Source organism: Pleurodeles waltl, chromosome 8, assembly GCF_031143425.1.
Source record: "Pleurodeles waltl isolate 20211129_DDA chromosome 8, aPleWal1.hap1.20221129, whole genome shotgun sequence".
Classification (NCBI taxonomy): domain Eukaryota; kingdom Metazoa; phylum Chordata; class Amphibia; order Caudata; family Salamandridae; genus Pleurodeles; species Pleurodeles waltl.
In genome coordinates this window covers 109,717,669-109,738,691 of record NC_090447.1, presented here as the reverse complement: position 1 = coordinate 109,738,691, position 21,023 = coordinate 109,717,669, and the positions used below count along the sequence as shown (strand labels likewise).

Sequence of the window (21,023 nt, the reverse complement as noted above, 5' to 3'; positions counted from 1 at the left end):
TGCTCAAAGCAGTATTAGGATTGGCTAGGAGCGCCCTGGCTGGGCACTCCCAGGCAGACCGGGAGCCTGTGCAGGTTCTCTCCAGCCCGGCAACAGTTGCTGGGCTGGAGAGAGCCTACTGCGCATGTGTGTTTGGCCATCTGGCCAAACATACATGCGCAGTGAGGGGGAGTGTTGAGCACTCCCCCTCACAGCTCCTCACCCCAGATGCCCTGCCCCTTTCACAATGAGGGGATAGTAAACATAGTTTATTATCCCTTCGTTGTTAAAGTTTTGCAGCTTCTGCTGCTGGTGGGGGGCAACGCTCCTCCACCCTAACAGAGGAGCCGCCCCTGGTTCTCAGTGTACACCAAGGAAGCAGATTCACTACTCTCCACTACTTGCATTCTTCTACATCCCTACACCTACATTTTCCATTCCTCACAACACTACCTACTAGTGGGATTTATTTGAAGTGGAGCATCACTTCTGCTGGAGAAGTGGAGAACAGGTGGAGAGATCACTGCATGTCGAACGGCAAAAATAACTCTGCGCAGTCAATCATGCTGAAATCTACAGATGAACATACCAAGGAAGTAAACAGGTGGCTGTGATAACTCACGTTGTTCAAAGAGACAAACTCTTTCATGAAGGTGCAGGATTACTCAGCAAAAATAAGTTACACACTTTAGTACAACGTTCAGTACGTGCTGTGCTTGAGGAAGGGAAATTGTGCATACTAGGTTTCAACAAATCCCATGTGCATTCCAAGAACAGAATTCACTAGCGCGCCGCACCCACAAACAAGTGCAATTACCAGAAATACCGTGAACTAGACTTCTTGATGCAAGAAGAATTGCTGTGCGGGTGCAGGCTGTACGCATGCTCAGTTCACGCAGTGTGGATTGTATTTTATCTGAATGAGGCGATGAGGCCCCGCCTAGATTCTGTCTTTGATACTTTCTTTGAGTCGGTCTAAACTCTGCGGTCTGAATTTAAGACTATTTTATGTGCTTTCTGTATGCTCTCTCAGGGTTCATGCTCCCCTCTAGTTTTCTTGCATGCCCTTGAGTCTGCGTGAGTTAGGCTAGTTTTATGCAATTTCTCAGCCTCAGAGGACTTTTACTAGAAAAGCAATAACTATTTTTTAAATTACAGTTGTGTAGAGCGTGACTTGTGGTTCAGGGAGCCCACAGCTCAGGCAAAGTAAAAAAGTTTGTTATGGCAGAAATTTCACAAAATGCTCCTTCTCCATCTGCTGGGACTCTCAAGCTGCCAGAAACATTGAATTTTATTTTCTGGAGTCAAATTGGAGCTTTTGGAGCTTTTCTTTGGAAAAAAGAAAAGGGCTACCACTCTGGCTCAGACATAAAAGGGCTCCAGACATAAATGTGACAGTCATTGCGGTGACAAAAATCCATTTGGCTCATAGACATGTCGACATACACCTCCAGCCAGCCCTCAAGAGACCCTCGTTCTGTCATTCGTTACCTCTAGCTGTCCCTGTAAAGAGCCTTGTTGCACCCTCAGAGATCCTCAGCCATCCCACACAGCTTACCTATAGACAAAACCTGTGGGCTTTCAGTGTGACACCTCTGATTCTCCCTACAGATCCTTTTAGCCAGCTCTTTTACACCTTCGGACATGTGGTCCTCAGCTAGCCAGAATGTCCTTTTCTTCCGTAAGTGGGGAGAAAGGGGCGGCTCCTCCATTAGGGTGGAGGAGCGCTGCCCCCCACCAGCAATGGCAGCTGCAAACCTTCACAAGGAAACAATAATAAACAGTGTTTATTATCGTTTCATTATGAAGGGGTGGTGCCACGGGGGTGATGAGGAGTGAGAGGGAGTGCATAGCACTCTCCCTCAGAGTTCCTGGGTGTTTGGCCATCCGTCCTGCATGCTCAGTAGGCTCTCTCCAGCCCAGCCTGAGCAGCGCCAGGATTGGTGGCAGGGCAGGTTGGGATATTAATAATATTTAATATTTAATATTTAATATTTAATATCGCATATTTAATGAATGCAAAGAATGGTTTTGACCTTTTGGGTTATTAATAATATTTAATATTTAATATTTAATATTTAATATTTAATATTTTATATGTAATATGTAGGTCATTTGGAGGACCATATAGAAATTCAATCAATATATAAAGAGAGTAAATGATGTGGATAATTCTGCAATTGCCTCAAAGGGAGTCAGGGCAGTTTGACCTAGCCTTATGCCGTCATACATGTGATTGTCCTGTGTTAGTTATGTTAGTTAGGAATGTTGACTTAGAGAGGTGCAAGTCCGTTGTTGGGGAATAGCAATATTACTGCACTCTGGAATAAATAAGCATTCCTTGTGTTTTCCTCGGTTACTCTGGAAGCTTTTTTGGAGAAATGCATTTGAGTCCATTAATGACTGACTCCCAATTTTTGCTGTTTTTTTTTGTTTTTTTTCGAACATTTTTGGTGTTGAAAATAAAACTGGCTTTTTCATTCCATTTTTTCTAAGTCTGTGCTCTATGAGGAGAGACACCCATGCCCCCCGCGTTGGCTTCTATTCCCTAGTTATTCCTATAGTAATTCCTGTACCACATGCTTCCTTTCTATTTAGCACTGCTCCACCTTCCTGAAGTCCACCTACGTATCTGTTTTGGCACTTAGACAGCACTGCTTTCACCTAGAAGGAGGTTTCTTAGCATTGTAAAAATATTCCGGTAAAAGACTAGAACTGCATAAAGAAAACTTCGAGTTAGACATTGATATCAACAAAAACAGCTTTTAAAAGTTTGTTGGTCTTGGTCAGTAGCTCCTACTTTTTCAGAGATGATGGAAGTAGGTTCCACCCTCTATGGATGAGGACCCAGGGCGGCATCCCACCCCATCTGTTGCACCTGAATTTAGGAATTACAAAGAATTTGTTTGAGGCTGATCAACCTTTGAGATAAGGTTTCTATTTGAAATACTTTTAGCAGAACCCATGCAGTTTCCCTAGATGAAAAATCATATGCCTAATGAAAAAATCTTTAAAGATAGATGTACTGAAATCTGCTTAGTTTTATCAGCCATATAAAAAATGACATTGCAATAACCTATTTGAGAATAAGCTTGTGCGATATAAGGAAAATTCTCAGCAGAATTTTCATATGAATAAAGCAGGTCAAATAATCTCAGACAGAAATAGTAGCTACCCGCCTTCTAGTAACATGTCCAAACTGATCAAGGCACTCAGATTTCTTATTATGGGCATCTGATTTGTTGGTTTGCATTTTGAAATGGGCCATAATTTACCTTTCCCAATATTACAGTGGTTGTATGTGAGGTGGCCCTGTGTGAATGGATTCAATTTAACTACGGTCTTTGGCCTCCTACTACATCCCCAATAGGTCTCTCAGATCATCAATGGCTTCCTTGTAGAATAGACCCAAATTCCAGGGATCTCGATGGAGTGGACGAACTATGGCCTACAGAGCTGCTAAACTCTAGAATTCTCTCCCGCTGGAACTTCATCAACATGGCCAGGAACTGTGCTTCCGTAAGGCTTTGAAAACCTGGCTGTTTAGGACTTAGTTTAGGTGTATCCAGCAGTCTATAGTGTCAACTTTAGCGCTGGGAGGCCTTCTGGTAGCCGGGCGCTATATAAAACCTGTAAACAAAACTAAACTAAACCTCATGTTCGTATTTATGCTTTTGCTATTGTTTTCCAATGTCACATTGTGTTGCAATTCTTAGGGCCTGCTTTTGTTCCAGGCCACAATGAATCACTTGTTATTATGATATGTCAGTGTGATTAGTAACTAGGACAAATGACAGTAACGCAAGCCTACACTGCCTCATCCCCTTATTCGAGAATGCCATAAAGCAGGGATAACCTAAACTGTAGCTTAAGTAAACACTAATGTCCTACAGTTGTGATAACATGAGCTGCTTGGAACTAGTTGAGAAGCCACCGAGTGCTGTGTAAGGTGGTCAATTATAGTGACAAATTAGAGGTTGTGTACATTGGAAGGCAGGCACTGATTGATATACAAAAACTTGGTGGCAACTTGTTTGTTTGTAATCAGGTACTTTAAAGATAAGATGGATTTCTGCCTTCTTTCTAAATCAGAAGAGAGACACAGTAAACCAAATCTGTGGATTGATTTGGTTTCAGATCCATATGAAGTGTGGATGATCACCTCTCACTCTTTTCCTTTCTCATGGTGATAATTGTCAACACCAATAGGCAGTAGCAATTGTAGACAAGAAGGTGATGAGGACCAGGCCTTGGAAATTCCTTGAACATCAACATATCCTACAACATCAGCTTAACATGGGCCGGTGTCATCTCTGGTATTTGATATCGTCGATAAATTTGATGATGAAAATGATGGGACACAAACTCCTCTTTAAACACACCCCTTAAGTTCATCGGTCATTGATCTCTAACATTTAAACTCGCCCCGTCTTCTCTGAAACAGGGTTTTTGGGCCTGTTAAATCCACAGCAGGAGAAAGTGCTGCTTTTAGATGAACCAGCTACTGTTAATTGTTGCACTGGGGCTGTTAAGTTAAAAGCTCGGTGCACTGTTTTATATTGTGAGTCTTTAAGAGGGAGATATTATATGTGTTTTTTATTTCTAAAGAGATTTTCATCCCATTTTGCAGTTGGCCATTCTCATTATATCGAACCATATCTTTAAATTTTGTTTAGATTTTTTTTTATGATGCATATTTGCTTCAATTTTATGTAACTTATTCAGCTTGCTCATTTTGAAAATTGAGTACTTGATGATACGGCAAGGGTTGTTTTTAAATATGAAAATTTCTGCAAAATATACATTTTGCTTTTACATAATAATCTTATTGGCTTGGGGTGTGCTCGTCTTTTTGAACAAATATTTGATTAATTTTATGTTGTGATTTTTATTTTCTTCCCCCTATGATTGTTTGATGGTTTTTTTGTGACATGGATTAAAGCATTTTTGACAGCATGAAAATACTACAGTCTGCCTGGCTGATGCAATGAGGGAAATACATATAAAATTCAGGATTACCCAGTGAGAATGGGTAAAGTTTAGGGTATCCCACCATTCAGTCTAAGCGGCACTAGAGCCAGTCCCCATGTGTGATGAGTTGTCAGGCTTTGCAATTTTCTACTTTTGTTTGAGAAATTACATCCTCAATTAATGGCTGCCTAAGGCTGGATCCTGAGAAACTGCCCCTGTGTACCACCACTTTACCATGCGCACATTTTCTTTGTAGCTAGCCTACTCCTGTCCAGCCATGTGTCTTCTCACGGTCAGTGACCACGCTGATACTTTGTCCTCAGTGCCCAAGTTGACAGTAGAGTTCATATTGCTGTTCCAGCAGCTGTGTATACACATCAACTATTGAGTTCTCTTCCTCTCATTGGTGCTCCATGATAGCCTTCACTTATTTGACTCCTACCCAATACTCAAATAAACAAGCACATAAATAACATGTTCACTTTAAAATAGATTGATAGGATATTATGTAACAATGTATTTTTGAGCAGATGTTTTCTCAAGGAGCTCTTAAAAAGGTGGAATGGGCATAACATATTGAAAGAGTTTGGCAAAAAGTTTGATAATTTATGTGGAAAGCTTGAGAAAGTTCATAAAATGGAGATCCTTTCCTTAAACTGTTGGATCTCTCTCTCTCTGCTTCTAACTAGGTAAGATACAGTAACAATGGTCAGTTTCTGTGACAGATATTTAGGGGTATATAGGTGTGGAGCCTTGTGGGTTCAACACATAATTTTCAGATGCATTTTGCCTGAATTGGGAGCCGCCTCAAGGAGCAAGGAGGAGAAGTCAAATGTGATGTGATCAGTTTTGTGGCAATTTGGTACCCACCTTGCTGCAGAGTGGAGAAGAGCCTTTAAACATGTGAGGCTGTTCTTTGGAAGTCCATTGAAAATGTCATTGCTGTAGCTGAAGTGGGAAAGAGCAAGGGATTGCACTGCAGTTTTTTGGTCAACAAGTTGTAAAAAAAGGTTTGCTCTTATAAAGTAGTTTGTGCTGGAAAAATGTTCCTTTAGCCATATTTTTGATTTAGGATTCAAGATTACGTTTCTTATATAATATGAGTACTAAGGGGCATATTTACAACAAAGTGGCGCATCGGTCCCGATGCAACTTTTCTTGCGTCACTCCTGCCCCACTTAACAACACCATGGTTGCGCCATACTTACAATACAGCGCACCATGGCGGTCGTTAGAACAATAGCATCAACATTTTTTATGCTATTGTGGCACTTTGCTTGCTGAGCAGGCGTTAAAAATGACGGAAAAAATGGTGCAGTGAAATGTAAATTTCACAGCTCCATTTTTTCAGGCCTCCTTGCATTGGAACCCCTCCCCCTTGCATACATTATGCCTGGCGCAGGCATAATGTGGCGCGAGGTTTTACAAAATGGCACAATGCAAGCACGGTGCTAGTTTGTAAATATGGCGCTGGAGAAAGTCCTTCTTAACGCTGTCATAGCGTTAAAAAAAATTACACTAATGCGGCACAGGGTGGCGCTAGGGGCTTGTAAATATGCCCCTGAACACCAGCAGTCTCAATCACATTTATCCAGTTTCTTTTATCTACATTTCAGACATTTTTTTATGTTGGTTAAAAGGACGGTGGGATTGAATGGTCAAGGTCTAACTTGGTATTGTCTACCTAGAGATAATGGGAAATCTTTTGGTTACCTCAGGAATCCAAGACAATCAACATATATAATAAAAAAGGGTGTCAATTACACGCCCCGGTGTATACCACAGGTGAGAGGGATGGATTTAGAGAGAGTCCTATCATGTTGTACACATTAATATCTGTTAGAGGACAGGTTTCAAATCAGTGTAGTAAAGTGTCCTTAAGTCATGTTTTTCTGTGAGGTTTTGTGGAAGGTTTTTATGGTCCACTGTGTCAAAGGCCAAGGATGAGCCTAACATAATTAGGAAGCAGCTGCCATTTTCATCTAAATTTTAGAGTGGCATCCACCACCGACAACCTACGGATTTCATTGCTCTGCCCCAAGCAGACACATGATTGAAAATCACCAATAAGGTTTTACTTCCAAACAGTCTCTAAGCTGAGATGAGCTCACTTTTCTACGATTTTCATAGGAATGGGAGCCTTGTGATAGGACAGAAATTCTCAAAGCTGTTTGCTCATATCTTGGGGTTTGGAGCACAGGTCTAATGTGCTCAGATTTGTTCCAGAGATAAGTTGATGATTTGAAACCACTTAGGTTGTAGAATCTTGCTCATATTTGTAACCAAGTTTGCAGACATTCAGTCTGCCTCATAACTGGAGGTTCATGCAGTTGACTATGCCATTGAGAGAAACCTTAACTTTGCTTTCTTTGAGATAGTGATGTTAGAGATATCTGAGTTAGAGGAGCACAATTTTCTGCCAGTTCGGATTTACTTCATTGTGGAAACTCTTGGAAAATGAATCACATTTGTATGTCCTAACTTCATATTTAGTGACCTGAGTGCATTACTTTTTCAGCATTTGTAACAACTTTAGAGGACTGTTTTAGTCTCTTTCATTTGGTTGTTAAAGTAGCTTGTGTTGACCCATTTACTTTTTTAGATATATTTCTTTTAGGTTTTAAAATATGCATATTGAAGGCACAGGGGGGCTTCCTCCTTTGTTCAGTCATTCTCTTAAGGGATAGTTCTTCAATCATTCATAGTTTAGTGATTAATGGTGATATCAAAATATTGAGCGAAAAGTGCATTATGAAGGTAAGAATATTGGGCATTAGGTCCGACATTTGGACTGCTTGTTAGTCCAAAAGTCTCAATAGTGGGTATTCTTCACTAACAAGTGGGTATCTATACAGCCTTCTTATAACCCTCTGATGTTAATGTTCATTATACATATTATGTATAACCTCTGAGGGGACCAATATCCCACAAGTCTCTTACTATTAAAATGATTTCATGCGTTAATTGGCAGAAACTGCAATTCCTTAGATATAATCTCTATTAATTTCTATTGATGTATAGCCAGGCTTCAGATGTTAACTCGCACATTGAGTTTGAATAGAAATTATTGCATTGTAGTGTTCTAAAAGTATTTGATGTGGATACTATTGTTTTGCAAATGCTACTATAGTGATAACCTGGAATTCAATAGCACATTTTGCAATAGTGGACTCTGGTGCATGATACCAATGGATTGTTTAACTAATATCTAGGCCGGGGTAAACCTATGTTGTATGTTTTGTCTTCCGATCTTGCTATGTGAGTTTCTCCTGAAAATGAAATAGCAAGCCTGAAAAGGCAGTGATTTCTGCGGGGTGTTTCATTAAAGGATGCTATATACCACCATTTGTTTCTTTACACCTCCGAGTAATGTCATTGATTTGTTCTCTTTTTAAGCCAAGCATAATAGACAGTGAGAAGGAAGTTAGTTGCAAGACTTTTAGTGGGCTTACCAAAAGCATACAAGGGTTTGGACCCCAGTGATTGCTTACCATTGGTTGGCTTTCCTCTCGCTCTCATTCACCTGCTTCTTATTTGTGCCCAAGCTTCTCAATTTTGTGTTGTTCCTCCCTATGGAGCATAGCCTCGTTCCCATCTCTTCTGATTGGCTGGCTTCTTTGCTTCTGTGACGTGCTTTTTTCAAGCACTACTTTTTAGGTCGAGCATAGCAACGCTGCTTTTCTGATGTGTTGTTTTGTATCTGGGCTTTTAACCACACCCATCACTATCACTTGTTCGTGGGCGTGCCTTTCAAAAATCCTTTATTTTCGTTGGTAACTGCTTTACGTTTGTTCCTCCTTGGGGCGGTTTAGTTACGCCTTGGACATCTCCCTTGTTACATGGCTAATTGCACTTTAGCTGATATGTTTGACTGGGGGTGAACTTATTTTTTCTTTTGTGTGTCTCTATCACGCTTCTTGGTGGCCGTGGGCTCGCTTATGTGAAACTGTACTACTTTTCATTTTCAATTTATGTGGCAAGAAAAGCCCTGTTTTGGAATTTACAACGCTAATAGCTCTAACTCGAGCAAACGCGAGACCTGTTGCATTGCAAATGCTTGTTTGGTTTGGGTTCAGTACTCCATGAGAATGCATCCTGCCACACCACCCTCTGTGTTGCTTCACTCTCTACCTCCGTGCTACTTTTTTTTTATTTACGAATCCAAATCGTTAAATAAAGAAATCCTTGTGTCATTTTGTTGCTGCAAGCAATCGTGGTGCAGATACCTTCAAACTAATTTAACCAATATGTCATAGCCTCTTTTTTTTTTTTTTTTTAAAGATTCACTATGCTGCATGGCATCAGTGATGCTGTACAACATGGCTAAAAACGAGACCTGTTGACTTTGCCAATGCTTGTTTAAAATGAAAATACAAAATTATATCTTTAGAGAAGTCGGTCTGAATAGTCAATTGCAGAAATTATCTAATTGCAGAAATGATGCTGATGAAATAAGTGTGTAAAGGGAAAATAGGAGGAGGCAAAATATGGACCCTGAGATAGCCATCTGGCTGGGTGGTGCTTGGTCAGCAGAGCACCAGTAAACAAAGAGCTGACGGCAGAAAGGATGATAAGCAGGGCTGAATTTGAAGTAAAGTTTGGAATTGCTCGTATTAAAGTGCCTAGAAGTACCTTAGCGCTTTTGAGAGATTTCAGCCTAGTAAAGCTACACTTCAAGCTACCCTTAACTGCCTATTAGAAGCCCACTGTCCCAATTTACATATTTTGCAGGGCCTTCTTTAAACAACTCAGGATCAATGTAAATATTATGGTCATAGCGGGTCAGGTTGGTGGGGCCAGTAAGTCACCAAGGAGGCGGGCTCCTGGACCACCTGGCTCTGGTTGTTTTTCTGGCCTGAGTAAGTTTGCCAGACTCCCAAGCCCAGCCTCTAGCTCCTTTCATTAGTTCTCCCTTAAGCTGTGTGCTTCTCCTGCTGACACTGCTCGTACAGTCCTTCTTGTCACCTGGTTATCGCGCCAGCCAGCCGGCTTGATCTGGTGTGATACCACACCCACAAAAGTCAGAAAATGTGCCTGCCGTGGTGGTGTCCTGTGGCCGCTGGCTCCTAGCGGGCTTTCTGCTTTGTCACATCTATGGCTGTGATGGGACATTCTGTTGAGTGACACGGGTACACTCACGCCCGAAAAGGTTGCAAGACAGGATGGCTCGTATCAGGGCCAGCTTTAGCGCTGGTGGCACCCGGTGCGATAATTCTTTTTGCCCCCCCCTCCCAAAAACCACCTCCTCGGATCTGTTCACTACCACCTGCCCCTCATCTCTCCACACCCCACTCACATACATTTCATTTGTTTTGAAGTGCTTTTAAAGGCTTTTTCAACAAATGCTCTGGGATATCCACATAAACTACAGGTCTGTTCTTTGCAGCAGGCACATCAACCCTCTGTGATACTTCATGGCGAGTTAAAACTAGACAAAACCCCGATCTCTCTCTCTAGCAGGAACATCGGTCCGAAAAGTGACCTTGACATTTGTATTGCTGCCTGGAAGCAGCAAGCACAAGGAACTCTGCAGTAGGTGCTTTTAAACCGCAAGTTGTTGCTGAAGGTAGCCCCCGAGGTTAGTGCCGCCTTCAGGCCAGCGCCCAGTGCGGCTGCACCAGTCGCACCCACCTAAAGCCGGCCCTGGCTCGTATGCTCCAAACCCTCGCCACCAGGCAAACAGGTGATCAAGGGAGTAGCGCTGGAATCCAGCCCTGGTGTCGAGGGAGTTGATGTGACAGGACGCCCATTGCCTCGTGCTGGGTGTCCCCGTCATCACAGCTGGTAATCGTCATGCGTAACAATTGAAGAAGGCACTGCTTGAAAGCATCTGCAATGTGGCTTTTCTTTTTTTTTTCATTTTTTTTTTTCTTCAAAAAGCGGCTTTCCTGTTTCTCTTCCTTCCAGAAAGGCTCGCATAATTTAGCATCCAGTTACTATCCCGATGAAAAGGACTGGTAGAACAGGCTGATAGTTTTTAAGGTAAATGAACAATTACTCTTGTGTGTGGAACAGCGTTTAAAAGAGTCTGCGGGTGGAAAGAAAAAAGAGCACATCTCGCATATCTTCCAGTTCCCCCTCCTTCAGTTGTTTGCAGTGAAATGGCTCCCGCCATATCCGATAGCAGTTTGCAAAGCTAGATGTCCCCGGGGACTGCCGCAGTCACTCGATGTCCTCTCTGCACTGGGACTTGCTTGACGGGGATGCTGTTTCTTCCGAACCGTCTTCAGTGCGACGCGCCCACTTTACCCCAGTATGCACTAAATTACACACATGTGCGATCGGTGCACCCAAAAGCACACCGCAACAAAGGAAAATGCACTATAAAAAGGCATGGCAAAACTTTCCATCTAATTGTAAAAAGCCTTTAAAAAAGCGTTAAATTGTTTTACATTGAATATTAATTGTTAAAGGTTACTGGAAAATCTCTTTCTTCCATTATGTCTTGCAAATTCTAGTTTCCTTTTTTACTGAAGAGGCGTTTTAGGACCAACAGTCACGCAGGCAGCATTGTATTAGTGGATTACAAACGCCTAGCGCCTACGGTGCCTGCAGTGGGCCACACCAGTCACAGACTGCAGTGCCAAAATACGGGACTCTCCTGAGAAAAACACAGCTCCTGTTACTTTCGATTTTTACAGAGTAAGCGCTGCCTTCCCTTAGGTGCCGATCTCTCTCGTGAAATTCAGGGTTCACCAATTTTTAGCGCTTGCTTTTCCCCATCTCAAAGCGCTCTGAAGAATTCTACCTCCCAGCAGTACCGCCTCCCGATCACCCTGGTCAATGTCATGCTTTGAGTTTGGGGAACAGCATCTGCCCAGGGGCAGCAGATGTTTATAATAGATCGTGTGATGGTAACAACTTACAGCAGCCCAGCAAACAGGTCCACGTGCCCATAACACTGAATTCGCCTCACTAGTGATCAGTCTGGGAAAGGGTATACAGTTCAAGGCACTAACAATCAAACACAAGGCACCTGTGATCATTTTTTTGTACAACGACTTTACCATGAGTGGAACCTTATCTCAACTTCCATGGCACATATTTTTCATGAGTAGACCTATGCTCGCCGGAAACCCCATCAGGGACTGGTGATTTTTCCTCCCTTTCAATCACTTGGCTCAATGACGTGCCAGCTTTCTTACCTAGCCTCGTAGGCCTATCATCCTGTATATTTATAATCTTACCAACATTCCACCAATGTCCACCCTCCACCACTAAGGCATTACCACAGTTTTTGTTTTACCGTCTGTGGTTCACCATAGCTGGCAACCCCTTTATTTCGCAAGTTTAGTTTTCTTTACATTTACTAGGTCACCAGGGTGAACAGCTAGCTTTCTTGGTCGAATTTATGATGTCATACCTGTCTTTCATTTTATTCTGCTCATTTCCTACTCTACTCAGCATAGCTCTTTGATACACATTACTCGGTCATTTATTTTGTACAGATTTAGATAAGCATGCAGGATAAATAATCAAAGTGCCTTTACACTCTCTAAGTAATTTAAACTGGTACGCCTTGGTGATACAATGTGGGTTTCTGTGATAAAAACACAACATTGATTTCATGGCTTCTTGTGTGTCATAATTATTGTTCTTGGCCCACTTTATAGAAACAACAATCACACTATTCATCCTCTCAACCAAACCATTGGTTTGTGGATGATAGAGTGAGCTTCTTAGATGCTTCACATGCTTGCGTTTATGGCTGATAAATTCAAATTTAATCTCCTGCAAAGAATCATTACCTCTGCGAAGTTGGCACTGGTAGAGGGAGCAATAGGGCTGGGCTGGATACCAAAATAAGTCCTGACCAAAATGTTCAAACCCACCTCACACTACTGGACTCTGTAACAGAAGGGATGACTAGGTCACAACAGCTCATTCAGTTCTGAAACCAGCCCCTTATCCTGCAGCCAGCTGGAAAGAGGACTGGCACATGGTACATATTGTGAGATTTGTGAGAATGAATAATACAGCATTTAAGAAACTGAATTACTTTTTGGGGTGGGTGACTGCCCCCTTTAAGGAATAATCACATCCCTTGTCAGGGTAGCCCTCTAAGTCACTAAATTAACCTGAGCTCAACCATCCCCCACCCGGCAGCTATGGCACAGAGCAGACAGACTTAACTTAGGGAAATGTGTAGAGTGTTTGTGCAGTACCCAAACAGTAATGAAGTGACAACACCAACCGAAAAAATCCCAAACTGAATAACACAAAAGAATAACATTTAATAAACCAAATTACACTAAAATGACAAAAATCCAATAAGGGGAAATGGAGATATGAATTTTTAAAACTTTGAAATAGTGCCAAGCAGCACAACGTGCCAATGATAGTGAGTGGTCTTGGCACGATTTGAGGCCAACCTAGAAGGAGCATGGATCAAATACGCCAACCAGGTTCATCCTGATCAAAGATTTTACCTTCTGGCTTAGTATTTTAAGTCCCATCCAATCACTAGAGTACACTTTTAGGGCCCTCAATACCTCAGACAGCAAGGTTTGGTCTGGGTCCTTTTATGTCACTGGTCCCCAGGGAACCACCAGAAAAAGGCCACTTGGAGCTTGTTACCTCCCTGTAGCCACACAGGAGGTCGGCCTACTGACCCTTGGAGTCCACCCTTTTTGTCTTGGGTACAAGAGAGAGCAGGTTCAGTCCTTCAGGGCTCCTCTCAGGTCACATACAGCATGACCAGCCCTCTTCAGCAAGACCCAGAAGTGTTATGAATAATACTGGGAGAGGATTCGGCTTTGTAAGTTCATAAACCTGTGGGTGGGGGACACTCGAAGACACTCCTAGTTCTTCTCTGAGGCCCCCAGGCCCTGGCCTACATACATTTTCAGTAGTTCTTGTTTGCCTTACTGAAAATAGACCCAAAATACAATGTGTCAGGCAAATCCCAGATAGCAAAGTCCTTCAGTCACAGCCTGGGAGCTGGAAGAGGCTTATGCTAAATATGTTGAGAGTTCACACAGGTAAAGAGTTACTTTCTAAAAGTTACTTTTCATTAATATTTATTAGAAATCCAACTTAAACATTGAATTGGATATTTAATAACTAACAATAAAAAGTTTTTATTTATTTTATTAGGCTGTCCCTTTCCCAAGTTAACAGTGTTGGTATTTGAATCAATATTCTCTTTTTCCACATAGGACAGCTAGGCCTACCACATCAAAAATAGCGTTTTGAGTCTTGTCCATGTTGGGACATGGGAATATACATTTTCTATATATCCCACTTTTAAATACCATGCATCATTCCTTGTGTGTTACAAGGCCTACATACAGGTGACTTACTAATATCTAAAAGGGGGGTTTGTAGCTGTCAAAAGAGTTATTTTTAACAGCTCACACTGCAGGTGTGTACACTGCAGCAGTCAGGCTACACAGGGTACGTCTGTAGGCATGCTTGCACTGACACTGTGTTGGTTGGCACAATAGGTGCTGCAGTCCACAAGTGGTATTTAACTGAATCCAAGCCCTGGATACACTTTCTACACCGTATACTAGTCATACTAGACATGCAGGCAAGTTAAATGTGCCAATCAGGAATACAGCAGTTACCCATGTTTAAATGGGGATCATAGGACTTTACTACTGATTAGCAAGGGTTAAGTGCACACATTTCTAATGCCAGCAAAAATATAGTGTTCAGCAAAAGAGAAAAAATCCAGGGTGACCATGCAGCCAAGGCAGACTTCCTACACTGCGTTTTATGTAACCTGGGGTATAGCCATGGTATACTCTCCATTTCCAATTATGCTTCCAAATTTCAGTAAATGCCTTAAGACCTGGCAGCTCCATCCATCATAAGCAGAAAAAGACCATGTTGTGTTTGTTTGCTGGCCTCTTCAGCACCATGAACCTTTGGTATACAAACACAGTACTAGTTTATATAACACAACATAGCTTATGCAGTTGCATGGTGCACAGCCAGCTTGTTCACATTCATTTGCAAATGCATCTGGTGCACAGGAACACTGATAACCCTCTTATTCTCTAACATCCAAGTACATTTAACAAATAAGTGAAGTTGTGCAATGTCCTTGGTTTACACAGAATGTGCTTAGTTGACCTTGCACATTCCTGTAAACATTTCAATAAATCTGGGTATTGTGCACAATGGGATTTCTCACTAGATAGTATAGACACTTACCAGCAAACATGGATGTGTAACAGACTCCATGTCCATCACACTAGTGATTGGACGGCATGTCAGTCACAGTGATGCAGAGGGATAGTTCCAGAAACAAGGACGTCCGAACTTGGAACAAACTTGGCTTGAAGCTTTGAATGTAGCAATATCACCCCCCGCCCCCCCTCATACAAAGATCTGGACAGTCTGCATGGTCTGTCACGTTTGGAATGATAGAAGCAAGAGAAGTGATGAAAACATAATACAAATGTGATATATCGATTGAAGTGTTATCAGGATTGATGTTCCCCTAATTTTATTCCTGTCCAAAATGAACAGGTGTCTGACAGGCATTGCATGTGCGCCCATAACCTATCCTAACATATTTTGCTCCTGCAGTTTAGGTTGGTGGTAGAAGATACTTTTTGGTATATATGATTTTCTTAGGGAAAACAGTGTTTTGTGGTTTATTAATTTTTCTGCGATAAAATTCTGATCTCACAATTATATAATTATACTATCTTGACCTTGTTGTCTTGATTCATTGTTTTTGGATCTCTAAAGCAGGATACATAACTGTAATTATTGTCTTGTGCTTTCTTTTAGGGCGGAGGATAACTCCACCGGCTTCTCTCTGTGGGAGGAAGCATGGCCAGATTGAATAACATTTCTGAGGAAGATATCCCCTTCAATGGAACCTACAGGTGTAAATTTGATGAAGACTTCAAATACATTCTTCTACCTGTGTCCTATGGCATTGTATTCTGCATTGGGCTGATTCTTAATTTGGTTGCACTGTATGCCTTTATCTTCCGGATTAGACCATGGAATGCCTCCACCACGTACATGTTCAACTTGGCGATATCAGATATGCTCTACGTCATTTCTCTGCCTCTCCTTGTTTACTACTACTCCAAGGGGGACAACTGGCCATTCAGCGAGGCTCTGTGCAAGATAGTCCGTTTTTTGTTCTACACCAACCTCTACTGCAGTATTTTCTTTCTACTTTGCATCAGCATCCATCGGTTCCTGGGCATCCGCTTCCCCATAAAGTCGCTGCAGTGGGGACAGGTCCGCTATGCACGCATTGCATGTGTATGCGTCTGGGTGACCATTGTGGCTTTCGAGTCACCCATCCTGTACTTTGTCACCATTAGTGGCAACAATGATCTCATCACCTGCCACGACACATCCAGACAAGACCTATTTGACCAGTTCGTCATCTACAGCTCTGTAAACCTAGCCTTACTCTTCTGTCTCCCCTTCACCATCATAATAGTGTGCTACTGCCTAATGGCTCAAACACTCATGAAGTCTACCGCGGCCAACTCTCAGACTTCAGGCTCAAGGAGGAAGTCAATTAAAATGATCATTATTGTCTCAGTGGTCTTCATCGTCTGCTTCTTGCCTTTCCACATCAATCGCACTCTGTATTACTATTTTCGAAAGCTTGACTATGACTGTGTGACGCTAAATGCTATAAACATAGCCTACAAGGTGACCCGTCCGCTAGCCAGTGCCAACAGTTGCTTGGACCCCATTTTGTACTTTTTAGCCGGACCTGCGATCTGGAAAAAGCTCAGAACGAAAAAAGCAAAGACCAAACGAGAGATCCAACAAAATGGCAATGCTCACAAGGGCCATTTGCCATCTGTTAATCTAGAGATGGCCGAAGACATACTTCCAAGGTTGTAAAACTCAAAAATCAATTCATTTACTGTTATCACACCCGTCTCCCTACATACAAGAAGCAATGACTACCAGAATGAGGCACAAAGCTGAGCTTGAACGCGAGCTCCAGTAACCACCATATTTTCCAAGCTTGAGGAGACACTTATAAACTCACCCATTTAATACTGTACAATGCATGCATTATCTATCACACCCCCCTTGATCCACAAAATTATTATGCAATACATTCTTGTTCCACACTAAACGGGGGTGTAGCACTGTCACATATGTCAAGGCATTGGCCTTTCTGTTTGTCTTGCCACCTCAATACCATGTCGCCGCTACCAGTTTTGTAATGGGCAAAATGGCCGCCCTCGCCTTGCCGCTTGGATCCCATAGCCGGACAAAAGCAGATAACCATAATAATAGGCGATGCAGAAGTATTTTTTTTACTATATGTTTTTACATATATTTTTAATTGTGAAATGTTTTATTTGCAATTTGCAATAAAACTGTTATTTTTACTGTCCTTTGTATCAATTCTAAGTGACACTGTTTTGGTGTTGGCAGCTCTGGAGAGAGAAAGAACATTTCTAAGGTAAAAGATGATATGTTTCACTGTGCCATGTCTATTTAGGGCAGGTTGTTTGAAAAGTATAATAGGACATTTGAGACAAAATGGCCAGTTAATTGCACTTGGCTACCAAGATGTATTTTCTAGGATACCCGAAATTTGCAAGCTGTGTTTACAACGAAGACATTTTCATGAAATTGATAACACATCACACAAGTGACAACCAGTCGAATGGTGACTATGGCACTTTGGGTCTTACAACAAGTTAGGCGGTTTTAGCCGAAGCGACACTGCGGGGTCGGAATTAAAGTGGCAAGTGCCACTGCTCCTAAAATCCAGCTATTATAAGTTATTGTCTGTGCAATGGGGAATAACATGCTGGCTTGGAATTACTGGGTTATTTTCTGTATGTGGATTCTTAATTCGAGAGAGAGTTCCTATTCCATTTGCCACCTGTCCTGAGCAGGTGATAAATTTGCCGGGTGAGCGAGAATATCAGGGCTAGCAGGCCGTAGGCCAGCAGAGAGAATATCTGCATGCTTGGAGAGGGTTGGGCAGGGGTTTTGCCTGATCCGCTTGCAATTTTACTAGTTGGATTTTCTGACTGATAAAACTGTTTGCTGTTCTCCAACACCTGGTAAATTAGAGTGATGGAATATTAGACCTCTCGTGAGCAGTGTCCGAGCAGAAGACACCACTCTGCCTAACTCATATCAGGCCCTTAGACATAAGGGGGGTATTCACAAACTGCATTTCATAGTTCATAAAGTGGTACAACAGTAGTACAACGGACATACTACAAAATGCTATTCACAAACTGGTGTGAAGATGTCAACCTCCTATCTTTTCTTTGGGACATCTCTGCCAAAGTGCTGGCAATCTCTGCACATGTAAGCCAAAGATTTAGGTTTAAATGTTTGAGGGCCAAGAGGGAGTGGCTGGAAAATGGGTAATACTACTAGATATGAAGGGTTTAGGGAAGGATGCAGAAAGTTTTATAAAGTTGCATGCTTAACACCCACTCATGAAAGAGTAAGATCATTGTAATTCACAAACTACACTTTTTAAAGTTACTTTAAAAACAAACAGTGGTAAATGTACTCCAGCACAGCCTTGGAGTAAGACTAGCACCACACAGGGGCACTGTCAAACAGGTAATACAACTTTCTTCAATAGAAAATATTGGAGACAGGGACTTAATATAACACATGGGAAATATTTTATAATTTAAAAAATTAATAACTTATTAAAATAAATTACACATTTAAACTTAAAAATAACATTATTGTAAATTCATACAAAAACGCATAAATTACATTTGCTGAATATTAATTGATAAAATGCTAGTGAAGGTGTTCTTTTAAAATGATTACAAAATAATATTTAAAAATAAAGTGATATAACTTAATTATTTAGTAAACATTAATTTTGAAGCGTTAATGTGCTGTAACATTTTATTTTGTTAGTTTTAGGGTAATAATAATTCTTTTAAATTCATCCTTGTACCTTTTAGCATATAACTTCACTAGGTTGCATTAATTGTGGGGAAGATAACGTAATGGAAAGTGTGGCATGACACCTGCTACTTATGGATGATGAAGATAAAACGGAAAACCATAAAGCTATATAGACTTAAGAAGAAACGGTATATTATGGTGTGCTATGACTCACAATAACATACCTTTAATTTGTATTACTGCATAAATGGTGCTTTGTGACCCAACAAATTGGAATATTATTCAGTAGTGTAAAGTTGTTATAGCTGTTATTGCAGGATTAAATCAGGTTCAGGAGTCAAAACCACAGTACTACCAACAAAATAGTAATGGGAATCTGCAATTGGCAATATAGAGTCTTCTGAACAAAATAGTGTTGAAAGTGAAATTAACCATTTATCATATAACTATTATGTTTTTAACATTCAACTGTGAGGATAATGCTATCTCATCTAATATAATGCTGTCTATCTTATAATGCCATTATAATAATATAATGCCATCTACCTTATAACATAATGCTATTGACCTTATAAATATTCAAATGATTACAACCAACGTACATAGAATCAAGTATAATTGTATAACATATGTGTCACGTGTCAGTTTAAGTTTCCATAACTTAGCGACCACATATGGAAGCAGACCCAAAAGACGTCAGGTGTCAGTCACCGCAGATGATGCTGGGGTCACGGATTAGAGGGAGGCCTGTAATTGAGCACGTGCAGATCACTTTAGTAGATGTTAGGGAACTATTAGGCAGGAACAGAACTGGAACTTCTAAGTGTACTGCTGATCTATCAAGACAAAACCCTCCACAATTATGCGACAACCCGTAACTGTACCATCAGCCAGTGTCATCAGCCAATGACATCCAGCATTTCAGAACGGGCCTGGACATCAAGGATGCCGACCATCTACATGAGGCTCAACCTAACCACAACTGAGTTTGTGCTCCTCAACGGAAGCATGTTTGAGCGTCTGACCCACGTATGCTTTCTCAACTTGAGCCTTGGTGGATTCTCTCCTAGATTCATGGCCAGCGACACCTCCCTGGGTTTTGACACCCTAAACCTTCTTCCTACCTATACTCTAGTACAGTGGTTCTCCACCTGTGGTCCGGGGACCCCTGGTGGTCCATGAAGCCTCCTCAGGGGGTCCACGACTGCATAGAAAATTAAATAATATTAACAAATTAGGTCCCCAGCTTTCAGTAATGACTCAGGCCGGGGGGGTCCAGATTTCCAATTAAGATTCAGTGGGGGTCCCAGGGCACCTCCAATGATGAAGTGGGAGTCCACAGAAATCTAAAGATTGGGAACCATTGCTCTAGTACGTCCACCACCATCTATAGTCTATTACTTCTATTCCTCCCCATACCTCTTCCAATACCCTAATTCTTCTAACCCTTCAGATCCTATAGCAGCTCTACCTATTCCACAGCAGCACTATGCCTGAATATTCCCTACTACCTCTAACACAGCCTAGGCTGTAGGTCTTCAAAATCACACCTGTGCCTTAGTACTTCTACTCCACCAAATAACTAGCACCTATACCTCTGATTGTACCCACCTGTACTTCTTTCTACACCCTAATTACTCTAATTTTACATATACCTGTGTAACTCTACCAGCAACTATATCCATATATACTCAGATATACAATAATACATATATTGCTGCCTGTAGCTTAGTAATTCTATCCTTACCTAGACTTTAGTGCCTGTACCCTTGCACCTTTTCTCCTAGTTGTTCTGTACTACTATCCTACCCTAATGCCTCAGCTCCCACCTGCATCTCAATGTATTACACCTACCTTTACCCAGTTAACTTGACCCCACAGAAATGCTATTGCCTCTACTCCTACCCAGGGCTTAATTTGTGCTTGTTGTTTCTGGTGCGGAGTACCGGCACTTATTTTTGAGTGCCGGCACTTATTTTTCTGCTTCAAGCATTTACTGTGAGCAAAAGACTTATATGGGAAAGACAGAGGAAGAGTAAAAGGAAAAAAGTGTCACAACGGGAGAAAGCAAAAGCTGCAAGAGTGAGATTAAGGGGCAGGGTGTGGCCGTAAATGGATTGAAGAGGCCCGAGATGGCTTCAGGATTATGTTGTCTCAGTATTCCGTGTCTGCAGATTTAGTTGCAGCAGCTGCATGTTTCAGAGGAGAGCTTTGGGCCCGGCACTTTTTTA

The 21,023-nt window shown here is 41.6% G+C and overlaps 1 protein-coding gene across 1 annotated transcript in view; it reads left to right on the top strand.

The window, feature by feature from the left end:
• P2RY2 (purinergic receptor P2Y2) overlaps positions 1-17,290 on the top strand; it is a 192,226-nt gene extending 174,936 nt beyond the window's left edge. Inside the window, exon 3 of the mRNA XM_069203848.1 lies at positions 15,697-17,290. Within this exon, the coding sequence (XP_069059949.1) occupies positions 15,739-16,785 (1,047 nt within the window). The 5' untranslated portion in view covers positions 15,697-15,738 and the 3' untranslated portion in view covers positions 16,786-17,290. The remainder of the gene's footprint in view (positions 1-15,696) is intronic.
• Positions 17,291-21,023: the final 3,733 nt, after the last annotated feature.